This window comes from Salvelinus alpinus, chromosome 19, assembly GCF_045679555.1.
Source record: "Salvelinus alpinus chromosome 19, SLU_Salpinus.1, whole genome shotgun sequence".
In the NCBI taxonomy this organism is placed as follows: Eukaryota; Metazoa; Chordata; class Actinopteri; order Salmoniformes; family Salmonidae; genus Salvelinus; species Salvelinus alpinus.
This window is the reverse complement of record NC_092104.1, coordinates 31,105,700-31,125,696: the sequence shown is the minus strand read 5'-3', so window position 1 is coordinate 31,125,696 and position 19,997 is coordinate 31,105,700. Positions and strand designations below refer to the sequence as shown.

Genomic DNA, 19,997 nt, shown 5'->3' with positions numbered 1-19,997 from the left:
CCAGAAAGATAAAATCCTTGTGGAAATGGAAGAGAGTGAATAGATTATCTAACATAATGAGCAGCTCTCTAATAAATGACATAAAAAAGAGGAACAGGGGGGACATTGTGTTAATCTGCTTCCTGCTGGGGGTCTCTAGAAATGACTGGACACGTCCCAACACAAACCATACAATCAGATGAGTAATGGAATCTTCTTCGAGTTGAATCTAGGCCACAGGGGGTTCTTGGCAGGGAGGAGCATATTTGGAATTTCAGGGAGGATTACTCTTTTAGCCTCTCACGTAACTCTGGACTAAAAACACTGGACACAGAAACCATATCTTCTTATGCAATCCACTTTCCTCAAAAGACAAACAGTTGTGGGTGCAATCAAAGTACATTTAATTGGCCTTCTCAGCCAGCCATTTTTCTCCAATTGAGCCTAATTTATGCTGGACAGGTTAAGAAAAAATGTGCTCATCTAAATAGAAAGGAATAACCAAATGTTTGTGTTTACGGTGACGAAAGTGTGCTGTTGAACCAATACCCTGAGGGAAGCAGCACTGTTGGAGTGATCATGTACACCAAAAGGCTCCTCAACAGCTTCTAACCCCAAGCCATTAGACTGCTGAACAATTCATAAAATCGCCACCGGACAATTGACATTGACCCCCCCTCCCTTTTGTACACTGCTGCTACTCGCTGTTTGTTTGTTACCTATGCATAGCCACTTCGCCCCCACCTAAATGTGCAGATTACCTCAACTAGCCTGTACCCCCGCACACTGACTCGGTACCGGTGCCCCCTGTATATAGCCTCGTTATTGTTATTCTAATTGTGTTACTTTTTATTATTACTTTTTATTTTAGTCTACTTGGTAAATATTTTCTTCTTCTTGAACTGCACTGTTGGTTAAGGGCTTGTAAGTAAGCATTTCACGGTAAAGTCTACACTTGTTGTACTCGGCGCATGTGACAAATAAAGTTTGATTTGATGTGGGTACTTGTAAGAACACTATTCCTTACTGTATGCTACACCAAGAGAGTAGACCAGCTGAGGATGGTGAGAACAGGGACTAAAAATGTAAACTAAAACCAAGAACATTTCGTTTGGGACTATGGAAAGAATGGCAACGCTGTTACTTAGAAATGAAGTGTACAATTATAATTAGATTTATTTAGCTTCTTGGTTGATGCTGCAACCTTTATAAAAGCGATCACTCACAACAATAAACAGCTCTGTATTTTAGTAAGGTGAATTGTATTAGTAACGTTGCTTAAGGGGGACGGCCTACCTAGAATTTCAAGATAGGTTTCCCAAAAAAACCTATCTTTTGACCACATGCCAGCCCTTCTGCTTAGCGCTGTGTGACAAAATAAAAAACAAGTGTCTGGGGGAGGGGTTGAAACCAGCCGTGATAACAACACTGCACTGCCTCCATCTTAACACATCACATTGCCATGCAGAGGACACAGTGACAGACCTAGTATCACTGTATGTAACTGGACTCTTTACAATTCAAACAGAAACATGTTTATTCCTTGTTTATTCCTTGTGCAGAAATAGGAATGTGTATCTGACTTTAGGAGAAACTGACAATTTCAGAAACAGGGTTGGAGTAATTTCCAGTTCAAAATCAAATAAAGGAGGGATGCTTGAACTGGTTAGTTGTTCTGATCACCATCGAGGAGCCAGACCACTCTAATCTCAGTCCATACCTTACTATGGAACAGTGCTTTACTATTTTATCATCAGACTAGACTGTTGTCTGTTTTCAGCCAATGTTATACGAGTGACAGGCAATAGACAGTGATTCGTGATTCTGCCAGTCTACACCTGAGACTCCAGGCAAGGCTCAGCTGGGGGAGGTGCCTTAAAACAAGACTACTCACCCAAACAAAAACACACATGAATGTTAAGCACGTGCACAAGTACACAGTTTCAACTGTAAATGTAGCTAGACACTACAATATTGACATATAACCAACACCAATCTGTGAAGTCAGCCCTTTGGTCTGTGTCCTGTCACATGATGGAGAGCAGAAGAGACAGAGGTCTGTTCTGTATAAGAGTCAGCTGAACTAATAAATCACCATAAAATGATAAAACACTTCGGGCCCAGTCAGTCTGCACACTGATCTCATATAGAAAACTATCCCAAGAAGTGTGTGTGTGTGGGTGACGCTGCAAACAGAAACAGAGACATGCTCTCCCAGCAAAGCCCATGAGCCTGACACACTGCAAGCCATGATGACCTACTTTTCCTCTCTTTCTCACCCTCCCTCTATCTTTCCCTGTGTGTAAAATTCATTAGTCGGGTGGAGCAGAGTGTACAGTAAAGACACTCCAGGCATACTATCTGTTGTTGTGTTTCTCCTTGTTTTCTGAATGCATGAACTATACCATAAGTGGTCATACAGCAGCCCCCTCCCCCCCAGTGCCTGCTCCTCTTCCTGTGTCTACTCCCAGACCATCAGGGCCCATCAGACCATCTCAGTGTGAGATGACCGCCATAGATTACAGCATTGGCATCACTGGCAGTCTCTTCCCTTCTCCTCTCCCCTGCCACCAACAAATCATACTGTTTGTTGCCTTATCGTCTCCAAGGGAAGAAGTTGGGGGATGGGGGCTGTGGGGGGCCGTTGTGCGTTTATGAAATAAACCAGAGGCCGAGTGTTTAAGCCTGAGGGTGAGGAGTAGACACAAACAATTTTGTGGAAACAACGAGAGAGAGGGGGGGGGGGGGGGGAAGAAGCAGAAAGGCTTCCTTTTAGAACACAGGCAGAGCTCCCAGCGTCTGCCATTATTGTCCTTGAGGGTGCATGCTGGCCAGCAAAATGTATGTGTCAGTATGTGTGTGTAAAACCTGAATGTAGTAAGTGAATGTGCACCCCTAAGGTCTAAGGGCACTAAACTACTTCCATATATACTCTCATATTTTTTTTTACTGGTACCGGGCTACCTTCAGATGAGTCTTGTGGGTGTCCGAGAACAAAACAAATGACATGTAGCCTACTATCGATGGACGCTGCAGACAGAAGTTGGCAGATCGGCTGTACCGACTTCAGTCTCGTGACGCTGGGGGTCGTAGAGCAAAACACCATCATGTTGGTGATGTTTCCATAGAGGGGTCATATTATTTTGTAGTCTAAACCGTTGGGAAACTACCAACGTTTTCATGAGAAGACCAATTTTCAAGATGTCGCCTGGTCTGACAAACATCGATGTAGCTCTGCCACCTTCCACCGCAGATGCGGAAGGCTGACATCGGCACATGCGGTGGATTGAGATGCAGCCCATGCCAAAAACAGATTTCTATATTCAGATTTTGACGGTCATTTTTTTATTATGCTAATTTGATTTACGCAGGGACAGTTTTAATGGCTGTGTAAGTGCATTAGCGGCCAAGTATGTTATGTATGTGTTATTGTATATGAGCCTGTATTAGAGTTCTATGTAGGCCACTAACTCCAGGGCCTGTGTGCTTTCCAAGCCCACAGCTGAGAGAACAACACACTGTAGGTAGGCCTGTGACGGTAATTGAATAACTGTGTAACTGACAGTTATGAAAATAAAATAACTGTCAAAACCGTTTAAATAGCCCTACATTCATTTTAGGATATTTATTTTATTAACTTTCTTTTCATGTAGATTAAATTTACCTATTAGTGGGAGTGTTTACTAAATGATTATAAGAAATTGTTTAGCTAACTTAATCTGTCTATTAAACGTTCTACATCTCCTCTTCAAAGTGGCGGCAGCGTAGCCTAGTGGTTAGAGCGTTGGACCAGTAACCGAAAAATTGCAAAATCCCCGAGCTGACGAGGTACAAATCTGTCGTTCTGCCCCTGAACAAGGCAGTTAACCCACTGTTCCTAGGCCATCATTGAAAATAAGAATTTGTTCTTAAACTGACTTGCCTAGTTAAATAAAGAAATACAAATTTAAAAGTGTTCTTTGATGCAGGTTCTAATCTGCTAGATGTGCAGGGGTGTAGAGCGCTATAGGCTATGGCACTTCAGCAAAAAATTAATGTGTGAACTTTCTTTTATACAAATACACTTTTTCAATGCTTGCTAGTAAATAAATAAATAGGTATTTAAAAAAGTTTGGACTATTCATTAATTATTCAACAGCAGTCGACAAGGTTGTTATGGCTCTGAGGCCAATGTTGTGTCAAATGGACAATGCCCCAATCCTCTCCAACCTGGCATGGTATAACTTGATACTGAATCTTTTCTTAATTTATAGACTAATCAACACTGATCAGGCCCTGTCCTGGTCGATATGCCACCCTAGGCAAGACAACAACAAAAAATGGCATCCTCCTATCCCTGCAAAGTAGAATGCATAGCCTAGGCTATACTGTCAGCCCACAATGCAATTTTATGAATGCCCATGTGGTAGCCTACCTTTTGAAAAACAGGCTATTTACTGTCAATCCCTTCCATTTGGTTACATTAATTTCTGTTAATGCATGTATTAAAGTGGATAAATAGCCTCTACCATCCGTTCAATTGGCGAACGTGCAATCACTAGAGAATAAACTGGATGAGCTCCGTTCGAGACTATCCAATCAACGTGTGTAACGCCCATCGGAAGAAGTGGACCAAGGTGCAGCGTGGTACGTGTTCATGATACTTTATTTACACAGAACACTCAAACAAAACAACAAAAGAATAACGAACGTCACGTTCTGAAGGCTTCTCAGAGCTAACAAAAACCAACATCCCACAACCTAAGGTGGCAAAACAGGCTGCCTAAGTATGATTCCTAATCAGAGACAACGATAGACAGCTGTCCCTGATTGAGAACCATACCCGGCCAAAACATAGAAACAAAAAACATAGAATGCCCACCCCACATCACACCCTGACCTAACCAAATAGAGAAATAAAACATCTCTCTAAGGTCAGGGCATGACAGTGTGATCTGAAAAACTGTAACATCCTGTTTCTCAGTCGTGGCTTAAATATAACTCCGTTTTTTCTATATATCAGCAGACAGAACAAAACCGTAGCTCGGGGGGGGGGGTGTCTCTTTGTTAACAACAGTTGGTGCGTGATCGCTAATATTAAGCAAATCTTGAGGTTCTTCTCACCTGAGTTAGAATACCTCATGATTCTATACTATTTACCAAGAGCGTTTCATCTATATTTTTCGTAGCTGTCTGTTTACCACCAGAAACCGATATTGGCAGTAAAACCGCACTCAACGTGCTGTATAGGTCCATAAGCAAACAAGAAAATGCTCACCCAGAGGCAGCGCTCATAGTGGCCAGTGACTTAATGCAGGAAAACTGAAATCCGTTTTACCTCATTTCTACCAGCATGGCACCTGTGCAACAAGAGGTGAAAACTCTAGATCACCTTTACCCCACACACAGAGACGCCTACAAACCTCTCCCTCACCCTCGACTTGGCAAATATGACCATAACTCCATCTTCCGGATTCCTGCTTACAAGCATAAACTCAAACAGGAAGTACCAGTGAAGCGCTCAATATGGAAGTGGTCCGATTAAGCGGTTGCTAAGCTACAGGACTATTTCGCAGACTGGACTGGAACATGTTCCGGGATTCAGCCCATGGCATTGAGGAGTTTACCACATCAGTCACCAGCTTCATTAATAAGTGCATTGACAATATTGACCATATATAAATATCCCAACCAGAAGCCATGGAAAACAGACAACATCCGCACTGAGCTAAAGGATAGAGCTGCAGCTTTCAAGGAGCGGGACACTAATCCGGATGCTTATGAGAAATTCTGCTATACCCTCCGACAAACCATCAAACAGGCAAAGCGTCAATACAGGACCAAGATCAAATCCTACTACACCGGCTCTGATGCTCGTCGGATGTGGCAGGGCTAGCAAACTATCATGGATTACAACGGGAAACCCAGCACTGAGCTGTCCAGTGACGCAAGCCTACCAGACGAGCTAAATACCGTCAATGTCTGCTTCGAGGCTAGCAACACTGAACCATGCATGAGAGCACCAGCTAGTCTGGACGACTGTGTGATCACGCTCTCCGTAGCCGATGTGAGTAAGACCTTTAAACAGGTTAACATTCACAAGGCCGCAGGGCCAGATGGATTGCCAGGACGTGTACTGCGAGCATGCGCTGACCAGCTGGCAAGTGTCTTCACTGACATTTTCAACCTCTCCCTGACCCAGTCTGTAATACCTAAATGTTTCAAGCAGACCACCATAGTCCCTGTGCCCAAGAATGCCAACGTAACCTATCTAAATGGACTATCGCCCTGTAGCACTCACATCTGAAGCAATGAAATGCTTTGAAAGACTGGTCATGGCTCACATCATCATCATCCCAGACACCCTGGACCCACTCCAATTCGCATACCATTCCAACAGATCCACAGACGGAATATCTATTGCACTCCACACTGCCCTTTCCCACCTGGACAAAAGGAACACATACGTGAGAATGCTGTTCATTGACTACTGCTCAGCGGTCAACGCCATAGTGCCCTCCAAGCTAATCACTAAACTAAGGACCTGGGATTAAAAATCTCCATCTACAACTGGATCCTGGACTTATTGATGGGCCGTCCCCAGGTACTATGGGCTAGCCAACAACAAATCCCCCACGCTAACACAGGGGCCCCTCAGAGGTGCCTTCTTAGTCCCCTCCTGTACTCCCAGTTCACCCACGATTGCGTGTACGTGCATGACTCCAACACCATCATTATGTTTGCAGACGACACGATAGTGTTAGGCCTGATCACCAATGAGACAGTCTACACTGAGGTCAGAGACCTGGCAGTGTGGTGCCAGGACAACAACCTCTCCCTCAATGTCAGCAAGACAAAGGAGCTGATAGTGGACTACAGGAAACGGAGGGCCGAGCACGCCTCCATCCATATCGACAGGGCTGTAGTGGAGCAGGTCGAGAGCTTCAAGTTCCTCGGTGTCCACATCACTAAGGAATTATCATGGTCCACATCACTAAGGAATTATCATGGTCCACATCACTAAGGAATTATCATGGTCCACACACACACACACACCAACACAGTCGTAAAGAGGACACGACAACGCCTCTTCCCCCTTAGGAGGCTGAAAAGATTTGTCATGGGCTCTCAGATCCTCAAAAAGTTCTAAAGCTGCACCATTGAAAGCATATTGACTAGCTGCATCACTGCTTGGTATGGCAACCGCTTGGCATCTAACTGCAAGGTGCTACAGAGTGCGTGAGGCCCAGCACATCACTGGTGCCTAGCTCCCTGCCATCCAGGACCTCTATACCAGGTGGTGTCAGAGAAAGACCCTAACAATTGTCAAAGACTCCAGCCACCCAAGTCATAGACTGTTCCCTTTGCTACCGCACGGCAAGCGGGACCGATGTACCAAGTCTGGAACCAACAGGACCCTGAACAGCTTCTATCCCCAAGCCATAAGACTGCTAAATAGATAGTTAAATAGTTAGCCTGGGTAGCTATTGGTTATCTGATTTGACCCTTTTTGCACTAACTCTTTTGACTCATCAAATGCGCTGCTGTTACTTTCAACATCTATCCTATTGCCTAGTCACTTTATCCCTATCTATATATACATACAGCATCTACTTCAATTACCTTGTACCCCTGCACATCGACTCGGTACTGGTACCCCGTGTACAGTGCCGTGAAAAGGATTTGCCCCTTTCTGATTTTCTCTATTTTTGCATATTTTGATACTGAACGTTATCAGCTCTTCAACCAAAACCTAATATTAGATAAAGGGAACCTGAGTTTACAAACAACAACAAAAATATTCTTTACTTTACATCCCTAAACCATCACATTACCACCACCATGCTTGACCGTTGGTATGAGGTTCTTACGGTGGAATGCAGTGTTTGGTTTTCACCAGACATAATGGGATCAATGTCATCCAAAAAGTTGACACAAGTTTGCCAAAAAGCACCTGGAAGGACCTGGATTATCATCAAGACTCTTAGAAGAATGTTCTATGGACAGATGAGTCCAAATTTGAACTTTTTGGATGACATAGGTCCCATTATTCCTGATGGGGACAGCTATGCTATAATACAAAGACGAAAATGACGATCATTAAAATAGAAACAAATACATGCAACATGTCCATAGCCTATTTATCAGTGACGCTGAAACAGGAAAGGGCCTTCCCCAAACTGTCTAGAATGTCATTGTATTCCGTAGCGTTAAGATCTCCCCTCACTGGAACTAAGGGGCCTAGCCCGAACCATGAAAAACAGCCCCAGACCAAACCCAGACTTGTCCATCGGACTGCCAGATGGTGAAGCGTGATTCAACACTCCAGACAACACATTTCCACTGCTCCAGAGTCCAGTGGCGGCGAGCTTTACACCACTCCAGCAGACACTTGGCATTGCACATGATGTGGCTGAAATAGCCTGTCAGCAACGGTGTGGCTGAAATAGCCAAATCCACAAATTTGAAGGGGTGTCCACATACTTTGTATATATAGTGTATCTTTACTTTTACCTAAGTATGAAAATTGGGTACTTTTCCCACCACAAATGGGAGGGTCAACACAAAAAATATGGGGGTGGGGGAGGGTGATGCACAACAGGGGGACGCAAGGCCACCCCCACTCACCAGAGTCATCATAATCACACTCTGACCATCAACAGAGGGAGGAAAAGAGAGACGTGTCATGGGTACATCAAATACAGCCTACAATAGGTCACAGTGCTACACAGAGTGTTGGACTTTAACAATGTTACCAGGATTAGAAGTGTCTGTTGTGTCCTCTCTACAATCTCCCCCTGGTAGCCTCCAGTAGCTCTTCACTTCAATCCGAATCTGTTCTTTTCCTCTACTTGATCTGTCATTACCCCTCCATTTGCCCTGAGGCTCACTCCAGGTAATACTGTTATTCTCATAATCATTTACATAAAGGTCATGGGACCTGGAGGAATGATTCAAAGTTATGTGACTGAAAAAATACCTTTATAGAAATCGCTCAATCAATCCAGCCCTACTTCTGGAATGTCTGAAGTGTCCTCTCTCCCCACTTCTCCACCCAGCCCCTTTCTATCAGTCTTTTTCTTTATCAACTCTCCCTTTACCTTTCTCTCCACCTTGCCCACTTTCTCTGTGTGTCTTACCGTTGTCCAATGCATCTGTGGCCTCTGCCTCTCTCCTCCTCCTCACAGCTCTGTTTCTCAGAGTTGGCCTCGTCCCATCTCTCTGCCTCCATCAGTCTCTGGTCCGGTCTCAGCCGGCTGTCCGTCAGCCCCACCCCATCCGGGGCCTAGCCCGGATCATGAAAAACAGCCCCAGACCATTATTCCTCGTCCACCAAACTTGACAGTTGGCACTATGCATTCGGGCAGGTAGCATTCTCCTGGCATTCGCCAAAACCTGATTCGTCCGTCGGACTGCCAGATGGTGAAGCCTGAATAAACACTCCAGAGAATGCTTTTCTACTGCTCCAGAGTCCAATGGCGGCGAGCTTTACACCACTCCAGCCGACGCTTGGCATTACGCATGGTGATCTTAGGCTTGTGTGGGGCTGCTTGGCAAAGGAAACTAATTTCATGAAGCTCCCGACAAACAGTTATTGTGCTGACATTGCTTCCAGATGCACTTTTGTATATACAGCACCAGTCAAAAGTTTGGACACACCTACTCATTCAAGGGGTTTTCTTTATTTTTACTATTTTCTACATTGTAGAATAATAGTGAAGACATCAAAATTATGAAATAACACATATGGAATCATGTAGTAACAAAAAAAGTGTCAAACAAATCAACATATATTTATATTCGAGATTCTTCAAAGTAGCCACTCTTTCCCTTGATGACAGCTTTGCAGTCTCTCAACCAGCTTCATGAGGTAGTTACATGGAATACTTTTCCAACAGTCTTGAAGGAGTTCCCACATATGCTGAGCACTTGTTAGCTGCTTTTCCTTCACTCTGCTTTTCACTTTCCTTCTTGGTCAAATAGTCGTTACACAGCTTGGACGTGTGTTTTGGGTCATTGTCCTGTTAAAAAACAAATGATAGTCCCACTAAGCGCAAACCAGGTGGGATGGCGTATCACTGCAGAATGCTGTGGTAACCATGCTGGTTAAGCATGCCTTGAATTCTAAATAAATTACAGATAGTGTCACCAGCAAAGCACCCCCACATCATCACACCTCCATGCTTCACAGTAGGAAACACATGCGGAGATCATCCATTCACCTACTCTGCATCTTACATGGCAGTTGGAACCAAAAATCGCAAATTTGGACTCATCAGACAGATTCCCAGCGGTCTAATGTCCATTGCTCGTGTTTCTTTGCCCAAGTAAGTCTCTTCTTATTGGTGTCCTTTAGTAGTGGTTTATTTTCAGAAATTCGACCATGAAGGCCTGATTCACACAGTCTCTTCTGAACAGTTGATGTTGAGATGTGTCATTTACTTGAACTCTGTGAGGTGCAATCTGAGGTGTAGTTAATTGACGATTTCTGAGGATGGTAACTCTAATTTGTATTCATTTATGTTATTTAACTAGGCAAGTCAGTTAAGAACAAATTCTTATTTACAATGACGGCCTACCCCCGGCCAAACCCGGACCACGCTGGTTCAATTGTGCGCAGCCCTATGGGACTCCCAATCACGGCCAGATGTGACACAGACTGGATTCGAACCAGGGACTGTAGTGACACCTCTTGCAAGGAGATGCAGTGCCATAGACCGCTGCGCCACTCAATAAACTTATCCTCTGCAGCAAAGGTAACTCTGGGTCTTCCTTTCCAGTGGCGGCCCTATGAGAGCCAGTTTCATCACAGCACTTGATGGTTTTTGCGACTGCACTTGGAGAAACTTTCAAAGTTCTTACAATTTTCCGGATTGACTGACCTTCATGTCTTAAAGTAATGATGGACTGTCGTTTCTCTTTGCTTATTTAAGCTGTTCTTGCCATAATATATACTTGGTCTTTTACCGAATAGGGCTATCTTCTGTATTCTACCCCTACCTTGTCACAACACAGCTGACTGGCTCAAACGCATTAAGGAAAGAAATTCCACAAGGCACACCTGTTAATTGAAATGCATTCCAGGTGACTACCTCATGAAGCTGATTGAGAGAATGCCAAGGGTATTGAAAGCTGTCAGCAAGGCAAAGGGTGGCTACTTTGAAGAATTTCAAATATAAAACATATTTTGATTTGTTTAACACTTTTTTGGTTACTACATGATTCCATGTGTTATTTCATAGTTGTGATGTCTTCACTATTATTTTACAATGTAAAAAATAGTCTAAATAAAGAAAAACCTTGGAATGAGTAGGTGTGTCCAAACCTTTGACTGGTACTGTATAGTGCATTTTTATATTGACCCATTAATGTTGTGTCAATACGAAAATGCGACAGATCCTCTCCAATTTGGCCTTTCTTCATATGTTGATTAAGTAATAACCTGAATAATAATTAAATGCCATGATAATAAGGAAGTGTAATGGCTCGTTTCAAATACGTTTTATTAAGAAGCATATCCGTGTAAACAAGTGTACAAACAGAATTGTCACGTCCGTTTTGTTTTGCTTGACTGCACTGAGCCACTGACGTCCACATCCAGGCAAGAAGCAACTACCCAGGGAATGATCATAATTTTCAGTCGCAATATTGATAAAATGAAGCCTGGATTGTTCTAAGGTAGTTAAGCCTAAGAGATAACTAAGGTTCAGCTAAATGTCAGCATTCAGCTAACAGCCAGCACTGACCAAGATCAGCCGGAGAGCACACATTACACCACTTTTAATGTCTCTGCACTGGCTGCCTGTGAGTTTTAGAATACATTTGAAAGATTATTCTATTGATTTTTAAAATCAACCCACGATTGTGCACCCCAAATACATGTCAAACATACTTTTAAGTTCTGTACCCAGTAGGTCCCTCAGGTCCTCTAGCATTGAGTTTTTGTATTTAAAAAAAAAAACAATTTTTTCTCCCCAATTTTGTGATTTTGTCTCATCACTGCAACTCCCCAACGGGCGAAGGTCGAGTCATGCGGCTGAGACATGACCCGCCAAACCGCACTTCTTAAAACCTGCCCGCTTAACCCGGAAGCCAGCTGCACCAATGTGTCGGAGGAAACATGGTTCAACTGACGACCGAAGTCAGCCTGCAGTCGCCCAGCCCGCCACAAGGAGTTGCTAGAGCGTGATGAGACAAGTAAAGCCCCCCCGGCCAAACCCTCCCCTAACCCAGACCTAGCTGGGCCAATTGTGAGCCGACCTATGGGACCCCCGGCCACGGCCGGTTGTGACACAGCCTGGGATCGAACCCGGGTCTGTAGTGACGCCTCAATGCCTTAGACCGCTGCTCCACTCGGGAGGCCCAGCACTGATATTTTAACTATCCCAAAGCCTAGGACCAAGAGGCATGGAGAGGCAGCCATTTAGTTATTATGCCCCAAGCCGGTCGAAACTTTCTCTTAAAAGAGATCTTCAAACATACTTGTAGCTTTGCATTTCCTTAGGGTGCTTTTTAGTCATTCAGTTGTCATTCTTTTTTAAATTTTCTTTAAAAAAAAAGAATCTTATGTTTGTTGTGTAGTAAATATTTCAGCTTTTATTTTCATAGTTTTTCTTGTAAAGCACAATGCGTTGCATTCCATGTCTGAAATGTGCTGTAAAAATAAAGCTTGATTTGATGTGAGAAAGATGCAGAAATGATTTGGTTTAGCTAACGTTACCTAGCTATGTAGCCAGAAATAATTTTGAGGGGATGGGAAACACCATTGGAATCGTATATACGCCCAATGTTTATGTTTCCCATGCGTCATCAATGGGCCGTACGTTGCATTCTGGGTGATTCTGGGACAAGGAGAGCGCTCTTTCAACGAGTGAATGTACGTCAATTGGGTGCTAGCTCAAAAACCCAACATCAGCATACATTTTGTTAAGAAGTACAACATTACAAAACTTTTCAGAGTTGTGAGATAATTAACTTCTCAGTATTATCGTATAACCTTGGACTCGTGACATTATATTCTTTAAAGAAAAATAGACAGGTTTATCAACTCATATACCCGGAGTTTGAGAAGGGATTGCGTGATGATTAGCTTAGCAACCGCGTGACAACGCGACTGGTCGACAGTGCTGGGTGGGCGGTTATATTGTAATGAAACAGGCAGGGAACAGGTCTCGAACCCTCGACCTCCTAGCCCGAGGTCCGGTGCGCTATCGACTGTGCCGCAAAAGCATGCTCAAGCGGCAGAGTCGATTTCCGCGCTTATAAACCCAGGGTCGTTACACTACTCCCTCCTTTCAAAGAGCGCGTCCTCGCGCTAGCTTGCGACTCTACGTCTTACAGGAACGCGCTCACCGGCCAAGCACACGCACTGTCGTGGATGCAAGGTCCGATCACTTCCGACACCAATGTAATGAAACAGCAGGGAGCAGGTCTCGAACCCTCGACCTTCTAGCCCGAGGTCCGGCGCGCTATCGACTGTGCCGCAAAAGCATGCTCGTGCGGCAGAGTCGATTTCCGCGCTTATTTACCCAGGGTCGTTACAATATGTTTCTCCATTTATTGCCAATGGGATTCCTATCATCTCCTTTCTCTAACATCTCTGGTGTCGACTAGCTATATTATAATATGAATGATACTGCATGATAACGTTACTGAACCTTTATATTCGTATGGGAGTGGTAAACGTTCATTATTGATATGCTAACGTAACGTGATCATGAAGCATGTTGTTAGCTAGCAGGAGTTAGCTGTGTATTGTGCTGAGGTCTATAAAGCACTAAAGGTAATAGACACTAAAAAGTCTGCAGGTCCAGACAACTTGGATCCTTATCTCCTAAAGATTGCAGCTGGTATTATTACTGAACCTATGGTTCACATTTTCAACTTGAGTCTCTTGAACAATTCCATACCCAGCATTTGGAAATCAGCTTATGTTCTCCCACTGCTAAAGGGTGGAGATCCCTCAGATACTAATAACTATCGTCCTATGTCCAAACCCTATCCTGGCCAAAGTCTATGAATCCCTAGGGAACTCACAGTTAGAAAACGTCTTAACTGAAAATAACATACTGAGCAGGGTTCAGTCTGGCTTTAGATTGTGGCACAGCACCACAACTGCAGCTATGGCAGTGGAAGATTACATAAATGCACTTGATGAAAAGCAACATTGTGCTGCTCTGTTTGTTGATTTATCAAAGGCATTTGATTCAGTTGACCATGAATTGTTGCTAGCTAGACTCAGTAACATTGGTCTCAGTGAAGGGGCAGTAAATTGGTTTATGAACTATCTTTCTGACAGAACACAATGTGTATATACTGACAATCACAAGTCTAGTGTTCTTAAGATTAATAGAGGTGTGCCCCAGGGTTCCATTTTAGCTCCTGTGTTGTTCTCAATGGTTATTCATGATTTGGGAAATGGGATGCAACCAGCAAAGCTGCATCTATATGCAGATGATACAGTCATATATTCATGTGCACCTTCTCTGGTTCAGGCTGTTGAAGAGCACCAGACTGCTTTTCAGTCACTATAGGCCTCCCTTTATGGTCTCAAACTGGTATGAATGTACAAAAAACTAAATGCATGACCTTTACCAGAGCTAGCACTCAGCCAAAGAAGGTTAGCATGGTCACATCTGGCGGCTTATCCATTGAAGTGTCATCCTACAAATACCTAGGTATATGGTTGGATGACAAGTCCTTTAAAGTTCATATGGATAATCTTGTGAGGAAGCCTAAATTGAAATTGGGGTGTTATTTTTGTAATAAGGCTTGCTTTCTGCTTATGGCTAGAAAGAAGCTGGCTGTACAGGACACTTTTCTCTTTAATTGATTATAGTGACTTGTTGTATATGCATACAGCCTCCTCCATCTTACAGAGACCGGACTCTGTTTATCATGCATCCTTGCACTTTATTACAAATGTCAAGTCACTCACCCACCATTGCACCTTGTACCAAATAATAGATTGTACCTCACTTTATATGAGCATGAAAGCTACATTGTATGTGTCCAAACACACTAAGACAGTATGAAGAAGGCACGAGAATGCCTATTCCCCCTCAGGAGACTGAAAAGATTTGGCATGGGGCCTCTTATCCTTAACATGTTCTACAGCTGCACCATCGAGCGCATCCTGACTGGCTGCATCACTGCCTGGTATGGCAACTGCTCGGCCTCCGACCGCAAGGCACTACAGAGGGTAGTGCGTATGGCCCAGTACATCACTGGGGCCAAGCTTCCTGCCTTCCAGGACCTCTATACCAGGCGGTGTCAGAGAAAGGCCCTAAAAATTGTCAGACTCCAGCCACCCTAGTCATGGACTGTTCTCTCTGCTACCGCACAACAAGCAGTACCAGAGCGCTAAGTCTAGGTCCAAAAAGCTTCTAAACATCTTCTACCCCCAGCCATAAGACTTCTGAACAGCTAATCAAAGGGCTACAGAGACCCCTCTTTTACACTGCTGCTACTCTGTTTATAATCTATGCAGTCACTAACTCTACATGTACATATTACCTAAATTAACCGGTGCCCCCGCACATTGACTCTGTACCGGTACCCCCTGTATATAGCCTTACTTATTATTTTACTGCTGCGGTTGAATTATTTGTTACATTTATTTTCTATTTTCCTGTTGTATTCGGCGCATGTGACCAATACAATTTGATTCATCTACAAAGCCCTTTTGGTTAAACTCCCTCTTTACCTCTGTATTCTGGTCTCCTTCACCACCAGCAGTTACCATACCCGGTCTGCTAGGTGATTGCTAGGAAATGTACAGTATTAGACAAGACTGCCTTCTCGTCTTGTGCACAAGAGGCATGGAATAGTCTACAATCCATGCTTCATCTAGTTATATTAGTGCCACTGAATGAATTTAAAATATTGATGGGAGACTAACAGAGGAGTGTAAATGCTTTTTTTTAGGCTGGATCATGTTGTATGTTTTGATTCTGTAATGTATTGATTGTTGCTGCCTTCTTGACCAGGTCTCCCTTGAAAAAGGTCTCAATGGGCTTTTCCTGGTTAAATCAAAAATTTTAAAAATGGTCAGCTAATTTAATGTGTACGGACAAGAAAATAAACCCTTTAATTGTCTGCACGTGCTGGTGAATTGTTGCATTATTCAAGAGTGTAATACATTTTAGAAGAGAAGTTGCTTGGATTGATAAATAGTTTAATGTAATGGATGATAGTAAGCACATTCTGTTATCCACAATTTGAATGGCATCATAGGAGAGATCAGGAAACTATCCCTGAGCCAGACTCCTGCTGGCACTTAAACAGTTTAGGCCTAAGTCAGTTAACCCATAGAGCAAAGCTGATCACCAGGTTAGTGAACTCCTGTCCTTAGCCGTCTGGTGGTTAATTAATAGAGCAAGTTGAGTGTCATTGATTCATAATTGCTCATATGATAACCCTTTGAATCATTGTCATCAAGACAGACATTTTGCCAATAAAGTTAGTGTGAAGGAGGCTATCGGTTGTCATTAGTTGCCACAGTGATAATTATAGCTAAACCCATCTATTTCTACAATATCTTAATACAATTTTAAACCTAACCACACCTATATCCTTATGCCTAACCTTGTTTTTCTTAATTTATCATTTTTGTTTGAATTACTTTTTACAATAGACATGTTTGACTTTGTGGCTGTGGTAACTAGTGACAACCGTTCAAAAATAGTTTTGATTATCACTGATTTGCCAAAAGACACTATTCAAACCCAGGGGCTTAGAGCTTTAAATGAAAATTCCCTTTATTCAAAGTAAAAGACTTACGAGAGAGAGAGAGAGACATGAAAAATGAAGCAAGAGGGCCAACCTCCTGACACACCACAAGGCCAGCACAATGCAGGAAAACAGCCGTGGCTGCATGACTGACTGCTCTGCACACTGGAAACACGGCAGGTGACACAGCTGTGGACCAATGATAATATCACTAAGCCCTTCGACTTACTTTCTCTACCTCCCCATCTAGCTCTCATGACGTTTCCAGTAATTACACAGAGACCAATCTCCTGGGAAGCATCTATATTGGAAATACAAGAGTATGGGAAGGCCGAGGCAAGTGCAATGCAGAGAATACCGGTGACTAAGGTTGTGGATGACCCATGATGCCTTGCGGGTTAGTGGATATTCAGTGGCTGGCTTTGTTGACTGTTATTAGATCAAAACCCCTCCAGTTGTACAAAAGTAGGATTTCAGTTCATTTACTGGTCCATTTAGTCCGGATATGGGCCAGCATTGACTGGCCTGCCTCAATGCCACTATGATCCAGACAAGGTCAGTTCTAAAAGAGAAATCAAATACTGTATGAGCAGATCTATAGACCAAAAGGGATTTCAAAGAGCTGCATTAACTGGAACAGGATGCTTTAGCACATTTACAGGAACACAGTGCAGTATAGTAATGCTATATTCTTGTACTATGCAGGACTGTAACTAATAATGCTGCTTTGGTGTGTTCCCCTTTCTGTGCCCTCCTGGTTTCTTACTGTGAGAGCCTCATGTAGCTGATGCAGGTAGTTTCCCTCCAGCATCCAGGCACTTTATTCAGGTAGACAGAGAGAGGCTTTCAGGGTAGCTGAAACGTATGAAGTTCACTCAGCGTGCACGGTGAGTCACACTGCCCCTTAGAAAATGGACAGGCACTTGACTTGCTGTGTCCCCTCACTATCCCTTAGTGGTGTGAGTGGGTGATGAGGTAAGACACCATGTCTCACCCCCTTGCCCTCGCACATTCTCATAGGAACATCAGCAGTCAACCAAGATTAAAGTTTGTAATAGTAATATCAGCGTATCCAGTTATGGTAGTGAGTGTATGTGGGCACTAGTACTAGGTCAGGGGTTGGGTGCATCGTACCTCTGTATGCCCTCAGAAGCCAGTGTTCATGGTTGTGATCAAGCAATTAGTGCTTGGCCATGTGAGAAGGACTACAGAGGGCCAAGTGGGCATGAGTATTGACTGGCTCTCCCTCTATCTACCTCCCCCTCCTATCTGTGGTGTGAAAGGATGTCATTGTCCTCACTCTGCTCATCTGCACCAAAATATGAACTCCTCTCCACTCGTAACCCAAGCACGCGTTCCAGCAGCTAACCCCTGTCTGCCTGCTAGTTTCTCTGTCTCTAACAATGCCTCTCTCATGCACATACACACACAGTTTTCCCAGGGGGAAAACACTACACCCCATCTGCATGCAAATGGAAGCATCAAGTTATAAAGGGATAATAGATTGTGTATAACACTGACAGAATGTGTCCAGCTACCATAACACTTACCATACAGCTGCACTGTTCCACATGAACAAATAAGAAGGAGCAGTAGCTCCCCTGATTGCCAACCACCTCATAGGGGCAGGGCTGAAGTGACATTTCCCTAGAGGAATTCTTAAAATGTCACTAGCTACCTACCTACATAACCTTTTAGAGCCTGTGTGTGAGAGAATGTGTGGATTAGGAGGCAAACACACAGTAAGGCAGCATGCACTCTAAACACACACAGGAGAGCAGGAAGTCAACATATCAGGGAGATTCGTTTTTACGAAAGGGACCTCACTTTTGGCACAGTAATGTTTTTAACTCTGGGAGAGCATCCCTATAGGTCAGGACTGCATTCAACTGTTCCATGGGTTGCTTTTGCACCATGAAACAACATTGAATGTGTTTTTCTCTTGGACAAGGGCTGGGGATGTGTTGTTTTAGGAAATTTGATAAATTATTATTTTTGGTCAATATGGGAGAATGTATTTAAGAACTGTCTGCATCCTACATTTGAAATTTTAGTCATTTAGCAGACACACTTATCAAGAGTGACATAAAGGATCAATTTGGGTTAAGTGCCTTGCTCAAGGGCACATCAGATTGTTCCCCTAGTCGGCTCGGGGATTTGAACCAGCAACATTATGGAAATGTAATGTTATAGTGCAGTATAGTGTAATGTGCAGTCATTTTTCCTTTCCTTTTCCCAAACTCAGTTTTAGGTATATCAGTGAAACAATACACCTGAGAGGTGTTACTTACCAACTCATCTAAGTTTCTCATGTCACACAGCACCCTCTGTTTCTGTTGCCAATGTTCATAGGGGGCAGGCTCGGGTTCATCCACCACACTCTCTTTCCTAACGAAAGCCCTGCTTATTGGAAGCAGGCTTGGGTTGGGCTCCCCCAGGTTCTCCTGGTCCCGGATCTCCTCCTCGATCTCCTCCTCCAGCTGGATCAGCATCGGGGCCAGCATGCCGAACTTAGCACCACGCCTCGCCACCTCCAGCAGGCATAGCACAAAGTTCTTCTCGTTGCATTTCTCCACTATGTCGTTGGTCTCGAACATGAGAACATCCTTGATCCACAGTTCCTGACGACACCAGCCGATGAAATTGGACACGTTGTCCCGAGCCAAAAACGAGCCAGAAACCACGTTTCTTGACTGAAAGACCACATCCTTGGTTGGCATCCTCAATGACTGTGCAGCCTCTGGGTACTCCAGTTGAAAGTCCAGCGCTGCGCGATTCACGTTGTTGGCATGCCGACAGAGGGCACAGCCAGTCTCCAGCCCTTCCATAAAGGTGTCCGCAGTTATATCCAGGTCATACAGCGTGTTAAACCACTCGGCCAGATCCTCTTTCATGGCATACAAGTATTCCTCGCTGGACTTGAATGGCCGGATGCTTTTGGAAGCAGCAGACTGGATGTTACTCTGATCAGCCATATTGTCGGAATATGTATCAATGCAGGCTATTTAATAATTCCAGATTGTCTCATTCCATAAACGCAGTCCAAAACCGTATGGAGCAGAGCAAATTAACCGCGTCGACGCACCCATGACAAGCGCGCATATACGGCATCTCAATCGAGGTCCTTGAAGGAGTCCTTTGTATTGTTAAAGCATGTTGACATCATGCTAGAAAACCGTGGCGCGTGGATGCGTTTCCGGATGTCTGCGTGATATCAGTTTCCTATAATGATAGCATCGCTATTTCTCACCGAACTCCAACTGCGGGAGAGAGAGAAACCGGTATGGTTAGCTACAGATGGATACACA

General features: G+C 43.9%; 1 protein-coding gene across 1 annotated transcript in view; it reads right to left on the bottom strand.

The window, feature by feature from the left end:
- gas2l1 (growth arrest-specific 2 like 1) overlaps positions 1 to 19,997 on the bottom strand; it is a 52,727-nt gene that overhangs the window by 27,253 nt on the left and 5,477 nt on the right. The window contains exon 2 of the mRNA XM_071352972.1: positions 18,981 to 19,949. Coding sequence (XP_071209073.1) covers positions 18,981 to 19,664 — 684 coding nt within the window. The 5' untranslated portion in view covers positions 19,665 to 19,949. The remainder of the gene's footprint in view (positions 1 to 18,980; positions 19,950 to 19,997) is intronic.